Source organism: Colius striatus, chromosome Z (assembly GCF_028858725.1).
Source record: "Colius striatus isolate bColStr4 chromosome Z, bColStr4.1.hap1, whole genome shotgun sequence".
NCBI lineage: Eukaryota > Metazoa > Chordata > Aves > Coliiformes > Coliidae > Colius > Colius striatus.
Genome location: NC_084790.1, coordinates 34564484 through 34587851, shown reverse-complemented (window position 1 = coordinate 34587851; position 23368 = coordinate 34564484). Strand labels below are relative to the sequence as shown.

Genomic DNA, 23368 nt, shown 5'->3' with positions numbered 1-23368 from the left:
CTTTGTCTTAATTCCCTTGGCCCCATCGTGCAAAAACAACATTAACATTTCCCACACTTCAAAGGATAAAGATAATGAATTACAATCCAAGGCCCCACAAATATAGACCCACCTCCCCGCATATGTACAGTGAAGCTGAGCACCTGCAGCTTGACTCGCCTTGCGCGCCCCCCACCTCCCTCCAAAATTCCCCATCCTGATGCATCCTGGTAGAAGTCCAGGGAAAAGGATCTGGTTTAGAGATATGTTTTAGGGAAGCATTAAATCATGAAGACCCTGTGGCATTTCCAGTGATTTTAAGATCCTACCAACAGCTGCAACATGTGTCCCCGCCATATGTGGTTTTTAAAGAGCTGTGGAAAAGCATCAATGAGAAGGAGCTTCAGAGCCAATTTACAGCAGGTATATTGGAGGAAATCTCTAGCAGATATAAATTAGTCCCATGGGACTGGCACGACTTGCGGAAACAGACTCTATAACTCAAAGAGTTACAAAGAAGTTATGTTTATTCGGCGCCGGCCGCACGGGGGATCTCTCCACCACAAACGTGCGCACCCGACTCGGCAACTTGCTTCACTTATATTTGTTGCAAAGTTACAAAATCATATGATGACATTATCTGCCTAGACAAAGACACAACCTGTCCCCTCTTTTGCATGTAAATTAGGTCTTTTCTTCCTTTCATTTGCGTGATGTCTCCAGGTCATAGTCGGTGATGGTCTTTAGGGCCTTGGGAGATGAAGGCTGATAAGTCCTGAGGCTTTCTCACCCTTGATCTTCAGATATCGCTTGGCCCCTCGCAGAACAGGTTTCTGCCTTCAAGGAAGTTGGAGGACCCCGGAGGTATTGTGTAAGGAGATAAGCGTCACCTTTTTACAGCTTGTGTGTGAATTTCCTGTACAAACTGCAGTGGAACAATTACAGACCTTTTTGGGATGTTTATTGTAGAACTTTTATTCCCACACTAGGGGAAACTCACCCCCTTGGAGATACCCTTGTATCTCCTGTGGAGAAGGCGTTCCTTTATGACAAGTTAACAGAATAGCACAAAGAAGATGCCTGGTTTGCTGACAAAGCACAGCATACACAAAAACTACAGTGAAAATTAAATAATTTACACCTACAGATTGCATGGTGGGACTGCAACCCATTAGTCTATATGCAAAGATTCATACAGTAAACCCTGAGAATGCCATATGGTTCTGTACCTCAGCTCCTCTTATTTTACATGCTTTGATGATATCAGATTCTCAAGTTCTTGTATTTCAGATATCTTTCACAAACACCTGTGCCTGATCTAGAAGAGACAGTACTGGAACAATATTGCTGATATCATGAACCCAACAGCAAATTGAAGTCCAGTCTGAAAAAAATGAAGGCATGGCTCTCCAATGTGTGGACAATTACCCCACATCAGGTTACCAAACCCAAACTAATATTAGCTGGAGTAGCTGGAAAGACAGTGTATATATTACTGAAAAATGATACTCCTGTTTTCCTCTTTTATCACAGGCTGTCTAATTGTGCTTTGTAGTCTGTACTACAAACACACTGTATATATTTCTGCAAGATCAGTATGACAATATTTAACTCAGCCTCAACTGTAACTAATTAATCTGCCTTTTACATTGAAGGATGTTCAGATCTTTTAACAACATGTTTCATTGGTCTGCCAACCTCAAGAGAACAACAGAAATTCAGGGCAGAATTTTTGAAGGTCTTATATAGACACAGGAGCAGACATTTCTGTGAGCATATCATGATCCCCTGTTGGGTTTGATTTGGCTGAAGTTAAACCGCCTTGCTTTCCAACTGACCTCAGACAATTCTGGGTGGCTTGGGGGCAGCTGAGCTTAACTCCTGAGTAATGTTCAATCAAACAGGTTATCATGATCAGGTTTTGTATATTCTCAGGAACAGAATTAAGACTCAAAATGGAGTCACGCGCTAAACTACTGTATTTTACCTACAATCCACAATGAAAAGAGAAAGGAGAGAGAGAGAGAGAGAGAGAGAGAGAGAGAGAGAGAAAGAGAGAGAGAGAAAGCACAATAGTCACCACCAGGTGGACCACCCCTGGCAGTCCATTTGTCTGAAAGCTCCGCTGCTCCCGTGGGGTGAAGCGAAAAAAAGAGAAGAGTGTCTCCCCTCATCCTGCTCTTATACACACTTCTCTTACAGGTGCATGCCCAGTACAGTCTCTGGAGGGTCCTAGAAAGTTCTGGAGGGTCCAGCAGGGTCTTGGAAAGTCCCTGAAAGTTCATGAGGGTTGCAGCCTCTTGACCCTGGACCCAGGCACATGCACAGAGGCAGCATATCCTGAGACAGCAGGGCATGCAGTACAAGGCAACAGTGACTTCAACACGCAGAATCCTTGGTGGCAGTGGTTAACTCTGCTGCCAGCAATGTTGAGGCATATTACTAGTACCTTGCACAGTAGACATCATCTGAGCTTGCCCAGACTGTCAGCAGACCAGGGGTACCCATGCTGTCAGTGTGGTGAATCCAAGAGGCCTGGAAGCCAATGAAATTTGACAAACAGACATAACACATATACAATCATTTAATTGCCTATGGTGGATTCACGCAACAGTTGATTCATTTTCTGGGATGACACATGCCACTGCAGCCTCTGGGACACAGTTGTGTGTATACCAAGTCACTCGTTGAGGTGTTTTGTGAACATGGGGGTGCTGAAAGAAATGAAAATCAATAACAGCCCTAGTTACACAGCTCAAAATATACAACTATTTTTACAGCAATGGAGGATTTGACATAAGATGGATATTCTGTATAATCCCACAGGACAGGCAATAGTCAAACACACATATGCTATATTGAAAGCCCCGGTTTTAAAACAAAGAAGGGGGAATTCTCTGGACACCTCACATAATCAGCTAGCAATATCTTTATATACTCTTAATTTTTTAAATAGAAATCGTTTTGCCTTGACAGCAGTGGAATGCCATTTCAGCACTACAATGGACCTTACAGCTAAACCGTGGGCTCTGTATAAGGATTCCAAAGGAGATCCAGCCTGGAAAGGTCCAGTAGATCTGTTGGTGTGGGGGAAGGGTATGCTTGTGTTTTATTGCCCACAGGTCCTCGGTGGACACCTGCAAGAAAAGTTAAGCCTTATCATGAGCTGGAAGGACCCTTCAACCCAATACCCCAGACCTCCCCACTGACGATACGGGAATCAACACACAGGCAACGGATTCCTAGGAACTCAGTAACTGCAGCTGTCACCTGGGGAAGTCTGAAACAACTACAACAGAAGGCAGAGAATATGATGGCATGGGTAGGACCAATGCAAACATCAGAAAATCCTTTTTTTTTTTTACCTCTCTGGCCCTTATTTCAACCAACTCGGCAGTAAGTATAAGTTTCCTATTCTTATTTTGGCTGGAAGTAATTGGTCACATATATTGGGCACACATCATTGACCCACCATTTTTGCCTTGGTAAGTTGATGGGATCCCAACGTACCAGTAGCCAGTAATAACACACAGTAGACTGGAGGAGCTTGGCTTCCTCCTTGGGATGCAGAGAATCAGTCATATCATGACATAACATTGTATGCAGAACCATACAGTTTATAGCCTTTGCAATGACAGCGCCATCGATCATGGGGTAACCATCTGTGCAACGCATCCTTACATTTTATTGGCTAGCACTCAGGCACAATTAAGCAACAGTGTTGATCCTTATCAGATTACCATCACAGACAGAAGTGCTGAGGCCTGAGCAGCAGGCACAGAACCAAAGTTGGCCTATAAATGAACCTCCCAATCAAACATTATATGAGTAGCTCATCATTAGTGAAATATAAATTATCGATGAGGATAAAGTTTCCAATTATTAGTGAAGAATGTAGATAAAATGTTTATAAGAATGTATTATTTGATATGTCTATTTCTGTATGTACAGGGGTTGGTGTTTGAGGCAGAGAAATCAGATGTTTAGCCTTGGTCAATAGTACATGAAAAAGAACCAAATAGATACGGAAACTCCCTTGGTTCCTCCTGGGGCTCTTGCCAAGCTTTAGGTGGAATTTCAATGGAGATGTTCTGCTGGTAAAATTATGTAAGATTATTCAACAATATAAGAAGTTGGACCCTCTTACAGTAATTTTGGAGACCTCACCTGTGAGTGGACACACTGCCTAGGGCCTCCCAATTTCTGGGACAAGTTCCCCAAAATCTTGCTGTAACAGGGGCTCCCCAGCGACTGCAGCTCTGGATGATGGTAATTAGGGCAATTGGTTATGTATCTTTCTTAATCACTATGTAGTAATGATTAGGTGCATTGCTTTGCTTATGCTTTCGCTGCTTAGAAATAAGAAATGGTTGTACCTGGATACATTTTGTTTATTCATTTGTCATTGCATTGTGAAAAGGAACACGAGGATATATATGGGAAAGCAACACTTTAAGAACTCAAGACACTGAATAGAGTGTTTGTCATTTTGAAATATATTCTGATAATGATCCAGAGTCTGTCCTAGAGTGTGTTGGAAAAGGCTGTGTATGTCTGAGAACACTTGATGATAATTTGTTAATAGAAAACCTGAAGGCATCATTTAACAATCACTCAAATCTCAGCATTTGCAATTTTACTTGCATTTCAGGGTGTGACTTTAACTACTCAATACTGAGGACTGTGTACCATAATATACAGTGACAATCCCTCTTCACCAGCATCTCTAAGAATGAACATTACATTGGTCAAGAAGCTGCTAGAGCACCCTGGTCTACAAAACTTAATAGAAAGACTGAAGGAGAGAACTCATAGACTCCTGATTATGGTTCAACATGACACACAGGATGTATATATATCATGTGCCGAAACAAGTGAAAAAGGATGGAGAATATCAGTGGTGGGACGTTTTGTCTGGATGAACTCTGATTGCTACTGGAATCTTTAACAGAATACTACATCCTGAAATAGTGGTTTTGATACTAAACAAGTTATGCCTAGTCTTGATAATCATCACATATTTGAGAGTGTGATACATGATTCGAGACTTAATACAATTAATGCCACGTATGCCTGCCACGTTAAACATAGAGAATGAAGTTTCTTAACACATTTGATAGTAACGTATAAAATCCAGGACACTTTTATAGCATGGAGGCAAGAGGTACCTCCATTACCACTTCATGAGGTAAAGATGATTGATTGCAGTCTCGGGGTGGAGTGTAGCAGGACACTCCCCGTGGTGAAAAGATACAAGCTGAAGGTCATGCTGTTTTCTAGTGGCGAAGGCCATTACAGATCAGCCTGATTTAATCATCTCCAAGGGCAACTTGGGAAGATGAGAAGATTCTTGAGCCAATGAGCAATGAAACAAACATCTGTGATCACATCGTTACAGGAAACTAGATGTTCCTGCCAGCCCTACAGAGATATGAGTCCAATGACAAGATGACTGACAGTCAGTCACTTTATGCTATAAAAGCCCAGTCCCAGTTTTGTGGGGTGAGAGGATTTCTGCATATTCTCTTTTGGAGTGTGTCTGAAAATTTTCTCCCTTTTAAGCAGGTACCCTCTTAAAGGTACCCTCTGGAGCTGAGAGAGTCTCTCGCTCTCTTTGACATGGGTGAATAACATTCTCTAAGAAATAAAGGCTGAATCATGGCTGATTGTAATGATCTCCATGAAAATGAAGCTACAAAACAAAGAAGGTAGGAATGGGGGAATAAATAACTGGTAATTGGCAAAAAATGTAAACCGACCTTCAGAGTATGAGACTGATTGCTGGCGAATGAGATAATGTTATAGAATGCCCAGTTGTGACTGCTGGCGAATGAGATAATGTTATAGAATGCCCAGTTTTGAGTGTGAGAAGCAGCAGCGTGAGAGTGGAAGACAGGCAAAGCCTGAAGGTCAGCAGGATGAAAGAGCAAAAATGGATATTATATAACTTTGACAACAAATTGGGGGTTTGCATACAGCAATTAACAGTTGCTAAGCACTACTCTGTAATGCAGGGACATGGCACCGTGTATCAAGACCAATAGATACTACTGGGTCCTCAGGTTTTTGACAGGGCGTGGTAGAACTGTTACCAGGACTGAGGAAATGTGTATTTTTCTTCTTTGCTTAGATGATACCAGACTTCAAAGACTTAAAACTCCTATAGAAACCTCCTTATCTACAAGGATGACTTGGACTTTGACTTGAGTGATAATGAGAGAATTGCAAGAAAAGGGTTTAAATTATTCAAAGTGCCAGTGCCACTGATTTGTTGTGCGGACACCTGAAAAATCAGCCTGAGAAGCAGCCAAGGGAGGGAGCTCTGTGGCAGCAAGACAGGTTTTGCCTATAAATTGTGGGGCAGAGCAGATAGATAAATGCAAAACAATTTTAGCTAGGACACAGTATCCAGAGTGGGATTTTTGCTTCATTAACTGAGAAATGAATATTTCAGCTATCGCCCCTTTGACATCCCTGAGTATGGCAATGAGCTAAAAGGAGAACATGCAAAACATGTATGACCATGATCCTCATCTCTCCACTCAAAACATGCTCAAGGTTTTTACAATGCACAGGTATTGGATCGATGGAAATAGGTAGTTTATTCTCTGAAATGCATTTCTGAGGTGTGTTCTGTTGTTTCTCGGTGTGCGTGCTGTAGGAGCCATCCCACACGTACCCAGCTCTGTAATTAAGGAATACAGCTCTCTCATGCTGAATGGAGTGTTAGTGAGGCTCTTCCAAACTGGCTTTCAGTAACAGAAGGGTAAGAGCGAACTGTATTCGAGGACCAGGCTCGGCTCAACCTCCCGCGCAAACACATCCGTGCACGGGCCACTGCCAGTACGGGAACTGGGCCTGGGGGGCGGAGACAGAGGACGTCCGCCCTGCCCAGCGACACAAGCCCTGCGACACCTGCCGCCGCGGTCCGACAGGATCCGGCGACTGGCGGGCTAGGGCCCTCCCTCAGCGCCCTCCGCGCCAGGGGAGGCGACGGCGAGCCGCGCGGCCGCTCTGCTCCCGCCGCTGCCTTCGCCCGCCTCTCTGGTTCCGCTAGAACCAGCTTGGAAGCGGCAGTGGCGCAATGGCGGCGGAGGGGACAGCGATGGCGGAGCTGCAGCCGGAGGGCGAAGGCGGTGGCGAGCCGGAGGGCAGCTTCGGACAGTTGCCGGAAGAGGAGGAGGAGGCGGCAGAGGGAGAGGACGCCGGCTACGTGCTCTACCGGTAGTGCCACGGCGGCGCGGCGTACCCGGGCCCGGCAGCTCTTTGCCTCCTGCCGGCGCGAGGGCCGTGGCGGCGCCTCAGCTTCATGTCACGTGGCGCCGTGTGGCACATTCGCCTCGGGAAGCGGCGACTGGGGCGCGGGATGCCGGGTCCGGGGAGCAGCGGCAGCCCGTGGCAGCCGGCCCCGCGGCCGGGCGGGGCGGCGAGAAGGAGGGAGAAGAGGGAGAGGGTTGGTCAAGTACTGTACGGGTACTGACCCGCGCGGCGGGTGTCGTCAGGGCCCGGGCGGTGGGGTGTCGGCGCCGCTGTCTCCCGCCGCTCGCAGGATCCGCGGCTGGACCAGAAGGCCTCGGGAGGAAGAACGGCGGCTGCCCGCTTAGCGCAAAGGCCGCTGGTGATGCGTGCCGCGTAAAACCGGAGTCACGGCCGTGTTAGCCTGAGGGTGGGTGATTGGTTACTCTCTTAAGTTGCCTGGACCAGGTGGGTTTTGGTACAGTTATGTACATCAGCTCTTTTACTTGATCGGATTCTGGTCGATGTTATAGACGGTAACGTACTGACAATAATAGCGACCAATGGGAACAAGGATGTTTTTCTGGAGATAGATTTGTGCATGTAGTGGTTTGGGTAGTTTCCCGGGGAGGGTGTGGAGTCTCCTTCTCTGGAGGTTTACAGACCCTCCTGGACGAGTTCCTACGTGACATGATTGAGGAGAGCCTGCCTTAGGAGGGCGATTGAACAGAATCATCTCTAGCGGTCCCATCTAACCGCTACCATTCTATGATTATATGAGAAGCATTTTGTGCTTTCTAGAAGCATCGAAAAGACAAAAACATGTATTTACAGGGACAGGAAGGAATGGGCGGATATTGAACCTATCCCTCAAAATGATGGGCCAAATCCTGTTGTTCAGATCATCTACAGTGAAAAATGTAAGTTTTAAATATGTTCTGCACTGAAAAGGTGGTTAAATTTGTGCCCGTCCTTAGTCTCATTAAAGCAAGACTTTGTGTTTGGGATAACATATTTTCCAGAGTAGTTCTATGAAGAATATTTATTTGTGTTAAGGTGGTTGTGCATGGTGTTTTCAACAAACCCATCTGAGGCTGAATCTTCACCTGAGGTGTTAACGGCCAGCTTTATTTTTTAAATCGTGTGGTTCAAGAGGTAACATAATTTACAATCCACTTCACATAAGGCATTTCTAGCCCATAAGTGGAAGAGAGGTATGCATCTACTGCATCTGGGGAAATAGCATGAATAAGCAGCAGGAAAAATTTCTGATTGTTTTGGTTACTATTCAGATGGTATCTATTTTTTAGTTTTTTTTCAATTTTTCAGTATACTAATATAATTTAGAGGTTTCAGTCAGTAGTGCTATCAGTGCAATATGTAGCTATTGTTTTAATGAGTACAAAAAATGTGTACAAAGTGGGAAGTATCTTCAAAGGGCTGTTCACCCTGCCCCTTTATCAGGCCATTGTCTCATAGCCTTTGATAACAGGCTGGTATCTATTTCAGTTCGTGATGTCTATGACTACTTCAGGGCTGTTCTGCAGCGGGATGAGAGAAGTGAAAGAGCTTTCAAGCTAACAGCAGATGCCATTGAGTTAAATGCTGCGAACTACACAGTATGGTAGGTCTTGGGATTATTTCTGTCGTGGTTTGATTGCTAACCTCACGTGTATTTAATAGTTTTGTTAGCCTAATCAGGGCATGACTAGCTGAGTTGACAGAGAACAGTAGTGTAGGCTTGTAGTAAGCTTCTGAAGAAAGTCTTGGTTCAGTATTTTTCATGTCTCATTTTGCTTTTGTGGGTTTTGTTCATTTGGCTTTGAGGACATCATCAGTCAAGGTCAGGATTAGCCACAAGAAGAACTTTGCTGTTCAAACTTAGACCTTCACTTGTCTTCATGAAGAAGCAGAAAAGTGTGATAGCTTCCATTTCCTGCTGAATGGTTGTATGCTTACTAAACGGTGCATTTTAGAAGACCAGTTCAGAAGATCAGTTAATGTTGCTAGAGAATGAATAAACAGCAGATTTCTGCTGTTGGGAGTAGGGCTGAGTGCCTAGTATCTTGCATATGTCTTTATTCCACTAACTTGTGTAAAATCCGTAACTTTACCTTATTTTAAGAACATAAGCCATAGTTTCTGTGGTAAGGCTAGTGTGTGTATGCAGAGGTTAATTTGAAACAAGACTGCTGTGATCTTAGCTAACATGTTGTAACCAGTTTGAGTTTCAGTTCTCAACAGTTCAATAATTGAACTGGCTTCAACAGAACTGCATATGTGATTAAGTTTTTTTTCCACTCTTATTAGCTGAATGTCTATTAGAAGAACTGCGAACAAAAGTTAGTCTATGTTCTCTGTGAATTTTAGGAAAGCCCAACTGAAGTGTTCAGATGCTTGACTCTTTTCTACAGGCATTTTCGGAGAGTCCTCCTGCAGTCTTTGGGAAAGGATCTCCACGAGGAGCTAAAGTATATTACAGCTATCATTGAAGATCAGCCAAAGAACTACCAAGTCTGGTAAAATCACGTGGTTTGTTTTTTGTTCTTAACGTTTTTGCAGATAACGTCTAGAATAAGCTGTGATCATGATTCCTAAAGTTGTTAAGAGTTGCTTCCTACATCTACTGCAGTGGCAGTAGTGGAGAAGTGAAATGGACTTGCATCAGCATCAATGCCAAAGTCCCCTTTGGCAGTTTGTTCTAAACATATGGTTATAACATGTTAAAAAGGTCTTGTTTTCCTTTAGTTTTAAATTTTCAAAGTGAGTCTGACGTATTAAAAAAACCTAATGAAAAGGAAAACAAAACCACAAATACAAATGAGTTTATTTTTTTTATTGGCTCTTGGAGCTTGCTTGCCTGTTGTTGAGTTTTTCCCAGGGGAATGAAAATGGGCAAAACAACAGCGTTGTTAATGCTAGAGAAATTACATAGTACTAGAAAAGTTTATTGTGATTAAGATTTTGGCCAGAAGTGTTAAAAGTGTACCCTTGTTACTTCAGATGAATGTAACTTGTCCAAAAGGAGGTGACTAGCCAATGTGTACATGTAGCTAGAATTTGTTACAGTATCTGTATGCATCATGTATTTCTCAGAGCCAAGTGAAATGTTTGGGTGTATTTAATTTGAAATATTTAACTAGTGCTTTGTTTGTTTTGGTTTGTTTTCTAAGTAGTAGAGTTGCTATGTGCAGTTTTAGTACAGACCACATGTTTGTAGACTGTCCTAAAAATAGTTTCCTCCTCTGGTCATTAGGCATCACAGAAGAGTGTTGGTGGAGTGGCTGCAGGATCCATCCCAAGAGCTTGAGTTCATAGCTGACATTCTGAACCAAGATGCCAAAAATTACCATGCTTGGCAACACAGACAATGGGTTATTCAGGTATTGTATCCGCAGAACTCGTGATTCACCAGATAACCTGCTCAGATTGTAGAGTTTTTGGCACTTTTGTTTCTTAAGGCTGAAGGAGAAAAATCAGTTGAATTTTAATGTGTGGTAGAGGTTGGCTATAAACTTGCCTCTCAGGAAAATAATTCAAATAAGTCTATTGTTGACTGCTGAATGTTAGGTGTGTGAATTTAACGATGAGCTAGTGCCATTGTATACAACTGAATAGTATACTGTATTCATGGTGCACCGTTCCTTATTTTTCTTTCAACTTTGTGTTTATTTCTTTAAAAAAGTTCAGAGAACTCAGGAACAAGGAGAATATCTTTTTTAAAATGTTGATTGTTGTATTCTCCCTTCTCTTTCCATAGGAGTTCAAATTATGGGACAATGAACTGCAATATGTAGACCAGCTTTTGAGGGAGGATGTGAGAAACAACTCTGTTTGGAACCAACGACACTTTGTAATTTCCAACACCACTGGCTATGATGATCCAGCAGTCCTAGACAGAGAAGTCCAGTTAGTAATGCTGTTCATGCTCACATTAAGCATTCTCCATTACATGAAAGCAAAGGAATACTCTTTAACAGTCCCTTTGGGCTTGTCTTTCCTGGTTTTGATGAAGTTTTTGGGCTCACTCATGTGAATAGCAGATCAAGCGTTAGTACATACATACATGTGTTCTGTACCACTGGCTTGTTGAGTCATACTGAGGCAAGTTATGCTCACACTGGGTGAGCTATTGTCATGAGTCTGTCTTCCTGCCCTGCTCTTTATCATGCAACCAAAACTTCTGGCTTTTTTAGTCAACTAGCTAAAGTGGAACAATTTGCAGATGATCTGTGACAGTGGAACCACAGTAGCTGTGCTGTTCATTTGTGTCTTACATCCTGCCCCTAGAGAGCTTGAAAGGATAAGCACTGACAGGGTTGTATGCTAGGGGAGTAGCTACAATGATGATGTGGATTGTAGGAAGAGGACTTCCCTTTTGTGAGGAATTTGGTGCAGCTGGAAAAAGCTGGAAATGTGTGGTCAGCATAAAGACAGCTACCTGTTTGAGTTGGGTAGATTTGAGGAAAATGAATTTTGGAAACTGTTTTGAAGTGGTATGTTTGTAACTCAAGACAAACTGGGCTTCTAGCCATTTGTTTTAATACTGATGGTGGTGAGGGAAGCTTCCTTGTTTTCACAAGAGTTATTCTGTAGAAGAAAAGCTGAGTCTCTGAATAGGTCTATTGCTGCATTGTTCACAGAGGATCCCAGCCCCAACCACCTTCATGGTTATCTTTGGAGACTGCTGTAAGTTGTACTTCTGTTCCAGTTTAAGACTTCTCTGGAGATGTACTAGATCTGAATAATCTCCAGCTTTTTTACTTCAAAGGTTAGATCTGACATCCCCCCTTGATCCACGTATACATGGTGTTGTGTTGAAGACAATAGATAAGATCTCAAGAAAAAGACAGAATTTCCAGATGCCATTACAGAACTGTAGGTGGGCTGCTTATTACTTTGTAAACTTGGTCTATGTCATAGTGACTGCAGAACATGAAAAAACGTTTAGGGTTGGCTTGTTTGGTTTTTTTTTTTCAGTACTGCTTATAGAACTTTTTATTAGTATCTTCTGTCTCTGAAAATCAGGAATGTATGGCTAGAAGGGCAGAAGCAAACATCTCTTCTGCAAAGGTGAAGTGTGCCTTTGCAACTGTATGGCAGGTGCAGCTCTTTGCTTTGCTTCTAGAAGAGTTGCCTGACTGTCACTTGAGAACTGCTGCAGAAGGCTGTGTGAGCTGAAAGTCCAAGCTCTGCCTTTCTGTGAATTTGCTGATGTGCAGCCTCATGAAAACGTTCTGCAAACAGGTATAGAACATACTACATGCAGTCATATTACACAGCTCACCCAGGGCTTCGGTTATTCCAGCCTTTTCAGCCCCTTGCTGTTTCTGACCGTTAAGACATAGGTTACCCTTTAGCATGCTGGGAGAGTACATTGTGTTGTCTCTTGGTGTTATTCCTTGTAATCTAGAGAACCGATTCATTATAAAATACAGCACTTGCAATGTTCATATTGCAAGACATTTTTGATCTATGACCCAGCTGAGATGATCTGAAAAATGTCTCTGAAATACAGACTTAGAGGGATGCATTTGGGAGTGTCTGAGCACGTTAAGGTGATTTCTGACTGCATTGTTTTCATGACCTGTTACCTTTTCCTCACAGATACACTCTTGAGATGATCTTAGCAGTGCCACATAATGAGAGCGCTTGGAACTATTTAAAAGGGTGAGGCATCCTTTTCTGTGGGGTCTTTCTTTGTAGCTCTTAACTGGAAAGAGTTTGTTGCTGTTCATTCTAGTGTTGAGTGCTTAAGTAGGCAGGTAAAAGCCTCCACAAGGGGTAATATATTAACCTAATTTCTCTGTAACTTTCCACTAAGTTTCTGTAGTTCTTCTGGGAGGATTGCAAGTACTTTTCTTGCTTTTAAAAACTTGACCTATAATGTTACTGGAATCAAAAGCATAGAGTAGGAAGTAATGAGCATCCTTTCAGCCTAATTTCTGTTCAACTGAGCATTAACCATACTAGCTTACTGCAACATTAAGCTGTATTATTGCTGCTTACTTTCTGCCTTATTAGTATTTGCACTCTTACTTCACTAATCTCTAAATAATGGAGTCATAATTAAGATGTAATTCTTCACACAGGATTTCCCAGCATTTTGTTTCAGGCCTTTTAACCTCTGTTCTAGGATTCTGCAGGATCATGGTCTTTCCAAGTATCCAAATCTGTTACAGCAACTGTTGAATTTACAGCCCAGCCACAGTTCACCCTATCTGATTGCCTTTCTTGTGGACATATATGAAGACATGCTTGAGAAACAGTGTGATAACAAGGAAGAAACACTAAACAAGGCACTGGAGGTAAGGTTTGAGAGCTTGGGTTTGCTTCTCAGTGATGCTGTCTATTACTGTCTTGTTTTATATCCCAACAAAATGGGATTGATTTTCCTAAATAGACTGAGTTGATTGCTAATCACAGGAGCTCTATGAAGAATTGAACATGAAAGCCAGATCATAAAAAGAGTCTCATTAATTTATCTGTAGATGTTAACAGTTACAAAATCATTTTAAGTTTTCTTCACCTGATAGTAGAAAGGTTTCTCATACTTCCTGCAGAAGATAATGTTTTAACAATTGAGGAGTTTCCAGTGCTAACTTTGTAGCACGAACTTAGTTTCTTCAGTGTAGGTTGATGAATCTTGTTTGCAGAGTATCTGTATCTAAACAGAATCTCAAGCTCCCTTTGCTGCACTTCCTAGCTCTAAGAAAGCGGTCAGAATTATCTTAGAGGCCAACAGACCCTGGGGACAGCATTTGGGCATCTTCAGAGCATAAATGACTTCTAGCAATGTGTATCTCCCTGTGCTTTGAATTCAGAGAACTCATTGTTGTCATTTGCAATGTAGTTTTCACAAGAACACCTTCATTCACAGTGACACAGACTCTGGAACTCAGTGTAATTAGAGCTGCAATTCTTGCCTGGAGTCTCTGTGTTCCAACATTGTTCTTTTTCAACATATTTTCATTGCTGTGTGTGAGGACCGCGGAGTAAATAAGTGCAGCTCTGCCTCCCAGATTCATGTCCGTTTATACTATTTGAATGAATTTGTCTGCTTCATCTGTTTAGGCATTGAAGCTCCTACTACTCTGATTTTCTGATTAAGACAATGTCATCTGCATAATTAAAGGGAATTTACTACATTTGTAGATGGTGTTCGTACCACTTACACAGTATGTCCTCTGAGTAGAAGTGACTGCCGCTGTGCCTCACCGCTCACCCACGTCAAAATAAAACCAAAATCAGAACATGTAGCACCAGCTCTGTTATAGATTTGCATGGAGAATCCGTTTTGGGACAGTCTCCTAAGAGAAAAAGCATAAATAGAACGTTTCCTGTCAGTCCTTTGGGAGTACTGGAGATTCAGAGGATATTCTCCCACTGTTTTGATTGAAGTGCTTTACAGCCAACTGGATCACTCAAAGACAATGGAGCTTGTCGAGAAGGCACAAGTGTACTGTAGTATACTACAGGCTGAATGGGCTGGGGTATATGATGAGTGGTAGGTACAAAAAGGAGAAGCGGTTGCAACTGAAATGTGACTGGAGAGATTTTTGTGCAGTGTCAGATTGGTTGACTAGCAATTGGAGTTGACATCAGTTTGACATCAGGTCATTGGACAGTTACAAATCTGGTGAATAAAACAAACGTTGTTGCAAAGAAAGCTGTTTCTAATACCGGCTGAGCCATGTATTGTATGCATTTTATAAAGGTAATTTGGGATTCCGTAAGCTTTTGGTATAACACTCTAATCTCTCAATTGTCTTTCACAGCTGTGTGAAATTCTGGCTAAAGAAAAAGACACCATCCGAAAGGAATACTGGAGGTATATCGGAAGATCCCTTAAGAACAAGCACAGCTCAGGCACTGAGCAGAGCACACTGGCTGACAAGCAGCAGTAACTGGACGTGGAAGGAAATGGTGTTAAACTCTCAAGATGATCTAAATCAGTACTACATAGGGTCATTCCGTAGTTTAAAATCCACTGTAGCAGTATTCCCCTGGTGAAGAAGTGTTGCAGTGAGAGGAGTGCAGAGTCCTCTGTAGTCTTGGGTCACTGCCGCTCCTCGTGATAGCTCTAAGTGCAGTCAAGAAATACTTTAAGGCTTAACTACTGACACATCCCAAATAAAGGGGTTATTTCCTAATACTACATACATAAATCTGTACCTACTGTTTATAAGGTACTAAGTCAATTTCTCATGTCATGGCTTATCTGCTCATGGTTCCTCACACAGTCACATCAGGTGCTGCAGTAATGACTGCAGGTAACTTAGCTGTCAGAGATACCCTACTTCTGGTTATACAAGCAGGCACTGCAGTTGTTGCCTTATGTAGGAGCAGCTGTGCAAGACTGTCAGCATGTGCTATTGTATGCAACTAACGCCAAGTGTCATTTCATAATAAATGCAAATAAAGCATTTGTCTAAAACCTTTTAGCGTGTTTCTGTATTCTCTTTTAGGGATATTGGATTGTATTGCATTGATATGTCTTGCTCTAGAGTGTTCTCATTACAGAAATTTTCAATACATTTCATGTATTCAATGGAGCCTTGAATTCATATTTATATGGTCAGGAAAAACACTTTGAGGACCCTAGGAGATCTGCTTAGGTTTTTTTTTTCCTTAGCTTTCTGCTCTGACAACTGAAATTCTGAAGTTACTTATTTTTATTCTTTGTAACCATACCAAACTGAAGTCATAGGTTGGAAGAAACTGTTTATGTTAGGTATCTTCACGGATCTGTAAGGGAAGGAATAGTTTTATCGGGGATCTATTTGCATGAAATGTCTTAGCCCTGTTGCTCATATAGGTTTTTCATACCTTTTCTATGCATGTATTCAGCCAAGAGTTTTTTTTGCCCCCCCTTTGTGAAAGACAGAAGGCACTTGCAGTACAGAAATGCAAAGGATGTAATACCTGTATAAGAAAAATGCTGCTTCTGCCCTGTTTTCTCTAAATGGCTATTGTAAGCAGTGTTCTTAGCATACAGTGCTTGTCTAATCTGAAATATTTTCAAGTCAATAACCATAAGGGGAACAAACAGTTGTATTTGTTCCATAATATAACTAGTTTTTCTAATAGTAAACATTAAAAGCTAATGATGTAATTAAACCACAATGGGGATTATTTAAAATGCCTGAAATATTCAATGTATTGTTTAAAATAACTCATAGACGGTGGAATTAATAATTCAGACAATGTATTATTTTGCAATGTTTTTGCCACTTTCCCAGGAGTAGCGAAAATATTTTATAGTGACACATGAACAATAAAATATACATCAATTTCAAGTGTTTGGAGATTTGTTGGCTACTTTTTTCCTATTTTCTAGCCTTCTTTTAAAAATCACAGTTGAAGTTCTGGCACAGAACATACAAAAAAGTGTATGTTTGTATCCCCACAAATTGTTCCTAATTGAGACTTTACTAAATACGGAGTAATGATCAGGCAGGACATTCAAGGTCCTTGGGCCCAAGCAATTATTTTCCTCTAGATGTGAAGAAAGCTCAGAGATATGACAAATGCAATCCATCAATGCAGAGGGAACAGAATTTTGCTTCTGCATGTGGTTTTACTAAATTCCTATATCCATAGGGCACTTGGAGTAAGGCAGAGTATTCTTTATAGACAGATGTATCCCAAGGTAAGACAAGGAGTGTCCACTGGGATAGTGTATTTTGAGATATGACCTTTTTATTCAACTGTAGTTTGAGGAAAGATCTTAGATTTGGCTCTGTTGTGCTTCTGTGTCAAGTACGGTGGGATCCTCTGACAAGACTCTTAGACTGTTTTCTTATGATGTCAGCAATTTATGGCCCTCATGCTTGAAAATCCTGTCTAGAAGTAATCAGTAAAGAGTTATCTACTGACAAGAGTTAATAGGATTTTTTGCTGGTTGTGCACACATAGGGATACTTGCAAAGGTAATGCTACTCCTGAGATAAGTTTACCAATGAAGGCATAACCAGGTATGTACTCTTAGAAAAACATCTTGTCTAATGTAAAATGAATGTGTGACCAAGCAAATCATGCAAATCATAAGAAAAAACCATGCTGGAGACTAGAGCCCAGGTTAAAAAAGAATAAAAAGGTCATTAATGTTTTAACAGAATTGTTTGTTTTTTCTTTCAAATATTTACGCTTCCTGTCATTTGGATTGCAATGAAGCTCTAAAATTCTCTTCAAAAGGCACTTCGGTTCTGTGACAGTTCGCCATAGTCACAAACATTGAGCTTTCAGAGCTGGGAAGACAAAAGCCTGCCCAGCCACATTGCAACTGCAGCTACCAAGCTTCTGATTTAAAAAAATACATGTCTGAGACTTCCACTCATGGATGTGTGAGCTTGACAAAATGTATGAGCTATAGAAAGGAGGGTCTTACCAAAGGAAGTGTTAGATGGCTTTAATCTGTTGTCATTGGCACTGCCTACCTACAGTAAGGGGAAACTCCAAACCGATGTGTCCTAAGGGTTCACCCATGCAAGAAAACTTTATGTTGCTGATTGTGTGTAGTGATTGTATGTGGTTTTCTAACTGAACAACTGAGCTTGAATGGAGAACTGTATTGCTACCACTGTCCCTTGTAAATCAGTGTAATTGGAACATTTAGTAGAGTCCAGAGAATTATTAAAGCATGTGAATTAATTTTCTATGCCTGCTTTCATCAGAGACTGATGTTCTTGCCTCAGTCTAGCTGTGTCTGTGTCTCTAAGCTGTTACTGACTTCCACCTTATTGTCTCTGCAACATCTGACAGAACAGTGTGCAAATCCTGCCTCATCTATTCAGTACAAAAGAATGTCAGCTAGCGCAAAGTACTTCTGTCAGTTGCTGTCTGGCTGTGCTGAGGTAGATTAGGAGCATGCTGTTCAGATGGACCTGTAGGAGCAGTATCCTTCAACAAAGAAGCAAGGTTCCTAATCACCATGCCAAGCACTTCTGTCCAAGTCCTAGGAGGCAATTCATGCAGTGGTAACAAGGGGCTTATGGACAGATGGGCCACTGCAAGAGCACAAAATGTTCCTGTGGCTTTTAGAACAAGAGGATAAGAGGAAAACATTAAGTGATGGTGTGGAATCATCCCTTACAGACTCATATGAAGGCTTTGCAAATGCTGTTGGGCTTGGCTATGTGCAGGTTCAAAACAGGCAGGGGAGACACTGCAGCTGTGGAGTTTTTTGTCCTGTGCACATGGATGGAGAAAGAAAATCTTTATTCTTGAATCACATGTCTCAAATGTCCCAGATATGGCCTGGTAGACACAAGAATACAAAAAATGCTCCTCAGCCTAGCTCATGCCTTTTTCTGAATATCAGTGTCTTCTCCGTGCTACTGATGCTGTAGGATAAGGTGTGTGCTCTGCACTTTCTATTCCAAGTCTGGTTTTAGTTGCTGATTACCTCTGTAGCTTTTGAGTTGGCAGCACCAACACTGGTTAAGGCAATTGATTTGGAAATCTTATATATGATGATGTTTGATTGATTTTTGGCAACCCTCTTAATGTGGCAGTATGGCATTTTACTTATAGTCTACAGGTGTAAAATATCCTTTAATGTTTATTTTTTCTTATAAATAACCAGCTCTACTAAATATCTCAAGTTGAAAACATTGTCTCTGCCTTTAAGGCTGTACTAACAGGCTTTTGGTACAATCTATTCTAACACTGAAGGGTAAATAAATTGCATTTGAATGTAAAAGGTGCATTATCCTGTCTTAAACCAGATCATTTCACCAAATCCCTGACTGGAGTGTATAAAACCAGTGTGTATAATACTGATCAAGAATAACATTGCCATTTTAAGTACCTTGTGTACTCTGTTCACAAGAGTATGGCTGTATGGATGATTACTCAGTACAGGTGAGCAGTGGATTAAATCTGAAGCAGATAATAAAGTCTAAAGTTACAGTCATTTTTTTTTCTCCACAATATGTTGTCTAATGTTTAAGAGTCCAAATAGGGATGATCTGCATCTAGCAGAAGTCACAGTGTAAAAGTGACATGTTCATTCTCTCTATTCATCTTTTCTCTCTTCTTAGCATGCTATTATTCTTATGCATTGCTAAAGAACATAACACCTCACAGACACAAAACTTTTTGATAATTGGGGCCAAAAGTGAGGCTCTTGATACTGTTGAAAGAGCATTAAATTTACAAGTTTTTGGTTTCCTTGTGACTGCTCTGAAAACAATATATTACCTTCTGCTACTAGAGTGGGCCTTGAATTTGCAGAAAGAGGAAGAAAAGGGAAAAAAACCCCCATCATGTTAAGAGGCACGCAAGTGTCTGCATGTGAACATTCAGGACAAGACTGCCAAAATGGAGAGTACACACACTTATTTAGGTTTCCCTGTTTCACATGAGGAACTAATAGAAGCCTCATCAAATTTAGCTAGGAGCCCACCCTCAGGTTGTCTAGATGTCTACATGAGCTGTCCTTTGTATTCTCCTTGGGGCTGGGACTCTGTGCCCCATGATGTGCATCACCCACCATCAGGAAGCCACAGGATGTAAGCCTACCTAGGATTGCAGCCTTGGGCGATTAAAACCTGCTGCACGGTTTTGGTTTGGTTTTTTTGGTTGTTTTGTTTTGTTTTTTCCTGCTGCTGGGCATCTGCATGAGCCGGAGAGGGCTGACTCCGCACCCGCCCTTCAGGAGCCGAGAATCGCTAGATGGCACTGTTAAATTTACCCGACGTCACCGGTGACCTGAAGGCAAGCAGACGCCCGGCTAGGGCTACTCTTTCTCGACACTAATTTCACACTTGCTCACTAAACACGGAAGACGAGCTGCTTGGTAAGTCAATACGTCTCACCACAGAATGCTCAAGCACAAGCATTCTGGGAGGGGCTAAAACTTCATCTTCACTAAAACTTGTTGGTGTTAATTGGAGAGCAATTTTTTTATTAACTGAAATGATGTCTCCTCTGACACAGGACACCTTGTACCAGATTTGGACTCTGTTGAGTCCAGATGTGGCCAGTTTACACCTCTTGGAGACGTGCCTCTGATCAGAGTGCCACACTCACTCATCTGCACACACTGAGACGCTTTGGTCCCATAAAGCTACGCAAAGTTTCACTGCTCCCTCTGTAATGAAGCACTGAACATTGCCAACCATTCCTGTGAACATGAGTTGACGGACAGGAGGACCTACTCCTGCTTCTTGGAAATTTAGGGGAGGACTTTGGTCTAATTGAGGAAATCAAGCATGCTGTTGCAGATCCAGAAGTAGTTGTATTGTTGATCAGGAAGCAGGAGTAAGGACTTTGTTGGAGAAGGGCAATGACAGACTTCTCTTCCTCATCCACTGGTTGGCTGAAACATGTCATGGTTCAGGCCCATCCAGGGATAAAAGACCACGATTAGACTCAAGTACCAAAGACCTGAGAATTGCCAAAGGGCAGGGAGAGCTTAATTGCTGCTTATGGTCCAGGACAAAACAGACCAGGCCACTCGGCTTGGGGAAGAAAACATAAAATAATGTAATGCAACACCAACTAAAGCATAACCATAAAACCCCAAAACACAACCAACACAAAACAACACAAAATCGTAGAATGATGAAGAGCACAATCCAGCCCTTTAAAGACCACTTTTTCCTCACCTCTCCCCTCTTCCCGGGCTCAGAGCCCCGATCCCAGTGTCTTTATCTTCTCCTCCATTGAACAGCTCAGGGGGGCAGGGAATGGGGGTTTCAGTCAGTCTATTTCTGATACCTTCTGCTGTTTTCCTTTCCTCAGGGCAGAGAGGCTCTCTACTAGTCCTCCCTGCACCTCCATGGGGTACCTCACACACACGGCAGCCCTGCACAGGCTGCTCTGATGTGCGTTCATCCCAAAAGCTGCAAGTCCTCTCTGCCTCTCATGTGGGGCTGCTCTATGGCCCTCAGGCTCTCCAACACAGCCTGCGCCACAGCTGCCTTCTCACACAGGCTCCTGCCTATCTGGGCACACTCACCCAGAGCTGCTGGTGGCTCCCAGTCCTGCCATTGCCCTCCATGGGTTGCAGGGGCACAGCCTGTGTTCTTGCCATGGATTGCAGAGGGGTCTCTGGTCTAGTGCTCCTCCCTCCTTCCTCATTCTCAGACTGTGGGGTCCCCATGGTCACCTTAATCTTGTACCACTCCTACACCTCCTCCCAAGCACTTCAAATTCCTGTCCCTAAATAGGCACCAGAGGCACTAGATTGGCCCAACCAAGCTAGAGGTGGGTCTGAATCCAAGAGCCAGGGGAAAGTCGGAGAACTCTTTACCGGTCTGCACTGTAGCCCTCTTACCACGCTCCTCATTAAACCATGACAGAGTTCCATGGGCTGCTCCACAGTGCAGGAATTTTATGCCAGTGAAGAGATGGCATGCATGGCTTTTGCCAAGCCAGCTTGAGCACCCAAGGCTACACAGGTGCAGCTGCTTCCCACGTGTGTATGAATCGAGCTGTGAGAACATGGTACCATTACCTCCAGCACAGATATAATGCTAACTCTGCTACCTCTGCCCTTATCTGAAATGGTCAGCTGACAGGTGTGTTGCTGCCTTGTCAGTACTGGTCATAAGCAATGATCTTGCCACTGCAGAAGAGACCTTCCTGTGCTTGGGCTTCTCACTCTTTTCGGTTTAGGTTGCTTTGTGTATTTGGTTAATACATGGTTTCCTGATGTGTCCTGTCTCTTGTCTAAGTCATCTTTCCAACATACCTAAGAACAGCTGAATAAATACTTGTGCTGCTACCAAGCAGCTTTAGAAGAAGGAAAAGAGCTGTGTTTGTATTGTTCATGTACATTCCCTGTTCTTTCTCTTCTGCAAAGCCTGTTACCAGGACAAGAAGGTGGTAGGTACATGACCTTCTTCCCTTTTCAGAGACAAGGTTCTTATGCAGATCCGTCCCTGCTCCAGCTTCCAGCCATGTTACAAATGTGTTTTATTCCTCATTTTACTAGGGGACTGCAAGAACACATTCTCCCTGTACATAGCTGCATATTGGTGCTCACTTGCTGTGCTGGCTGTTTCTTGCACTGACAGTTTCTCTTCTGCAAAATCAGCCAAAATAACTATTTGCAGATGACACTGCTGAGAATAACACCCTTTGCAGTCAGCACTGGCCACACTCTGCTGCTGGTTGAGTGGTAGTGCCTCCTATCTTGCCAAGTAGTTTTAGAGGCCTAGCCTGCAAAGACCCTCTGAAAGCTACAATAAATGCAGTGTGTATTCAGTATTTTAAACGGGCAAATGAAAACTAGAAACATCTGCTTTTAAAACCACATTTTAAAATGTCAGTGTCAATTGTTCTTTAACCAAAAAATTAAAATCTTGTAAACTGAGAACAGAAAACTGCTTGGCCTCTGACAATCAGAGGGAAAATGGATGAGAGAGATTTGATTTAGGTGAGATCTAATTTTTTTGTTAGGAGATGTCTGGACAAAACCTCAAAAGCTAGGTCCCCTTCAGAGCTGATTTTTTTTTCTTGTGTCATTGTGGAAAAAGGAAAATGAGGATCTGGGGCAATCCAAAATCTCCACTCATGCAAAACTGACAACCGCTAAAAATATTACAGCAAATGGTTTTAGGAGAGGCTGCTGCTGTTCAACCAGACAAAGCCACCTAGCACAGAAGTCTGTGAATTTTCAGTAAGAGCAGTGCCTTCTCTCCAGGTTAGTCTGCATTGACTTCATAATTTCTTTTTTTATTCTCTAATAGACTGGAGTCCCCGTTCCCTGTGCCTGAGCTATGCAGGCAAACATTTACAGGGAGAAAGAAAAAGAAGGGAAGGATGAGATGCAACTCATTTAACTGCAGAATTGATATCCAGCAGCCATGGCCAACACATGATTATCATCCCCTGAGCTTTACTTGCCATGCTGTCAGCTTTCAGCTATCACTTTATAGCATGGAGTAGTTACAGCAGAAGTCCTGTGCTCTCATATGTTTTAAAATTCCTGGTGTACATAGAGATGCCTCCCAACTCCAACAAATGCTAGCAGCATCTTTGTCACCATTGGAGTTTTACCTACTTTCTGTTCCTCAGCTCCATACCTCCAATGGCAGACATGAGTGGTGCAGGGTAAAGCTTTCATGTGCTTTGCTATGCTGCAACTTAGCCTGGGTTTTACTGGAGTTGAGATTTTGCAATGACTTCTAGAGGCCCTCTT

The 23368-nt window shown here is 42.5% G+C and overlaps 1 protein-coding gene across 1 annotated transcript; it reads left to right on the top strand.

The window, feature by feature from the left end:
- Window positions 1-6882: 6882 nt before the first annotated feature.
- On the top strand, window positions 6883-15652 carry FNTA (farnesyltransferase, CAAX box, alpha). Its single transcript, XM_062017440.1, has 9 exons — window positions 6883-7203; window positions 8050-8135; window positions 8725-8839; window positions 9630-9734; window positions 10472-10598; window positions 10976-11124; window positions 12823-12885; window positions 13352-13523; window positions 14994-15652. Exons 1-9 carry the CDS (start codon window positions 7064-7066, stop codon window positions 15120-15122), a joined length of 1086 nt encoding a protein of 361 aa, XP_061873424.1. The 5' UTR covers window positions 6883-7063; the 3' UTR covers window positions 15123-15652.
- The last annotated feature ends 7716 nt before the right edge of the window (window positions 15653-23368 follow it).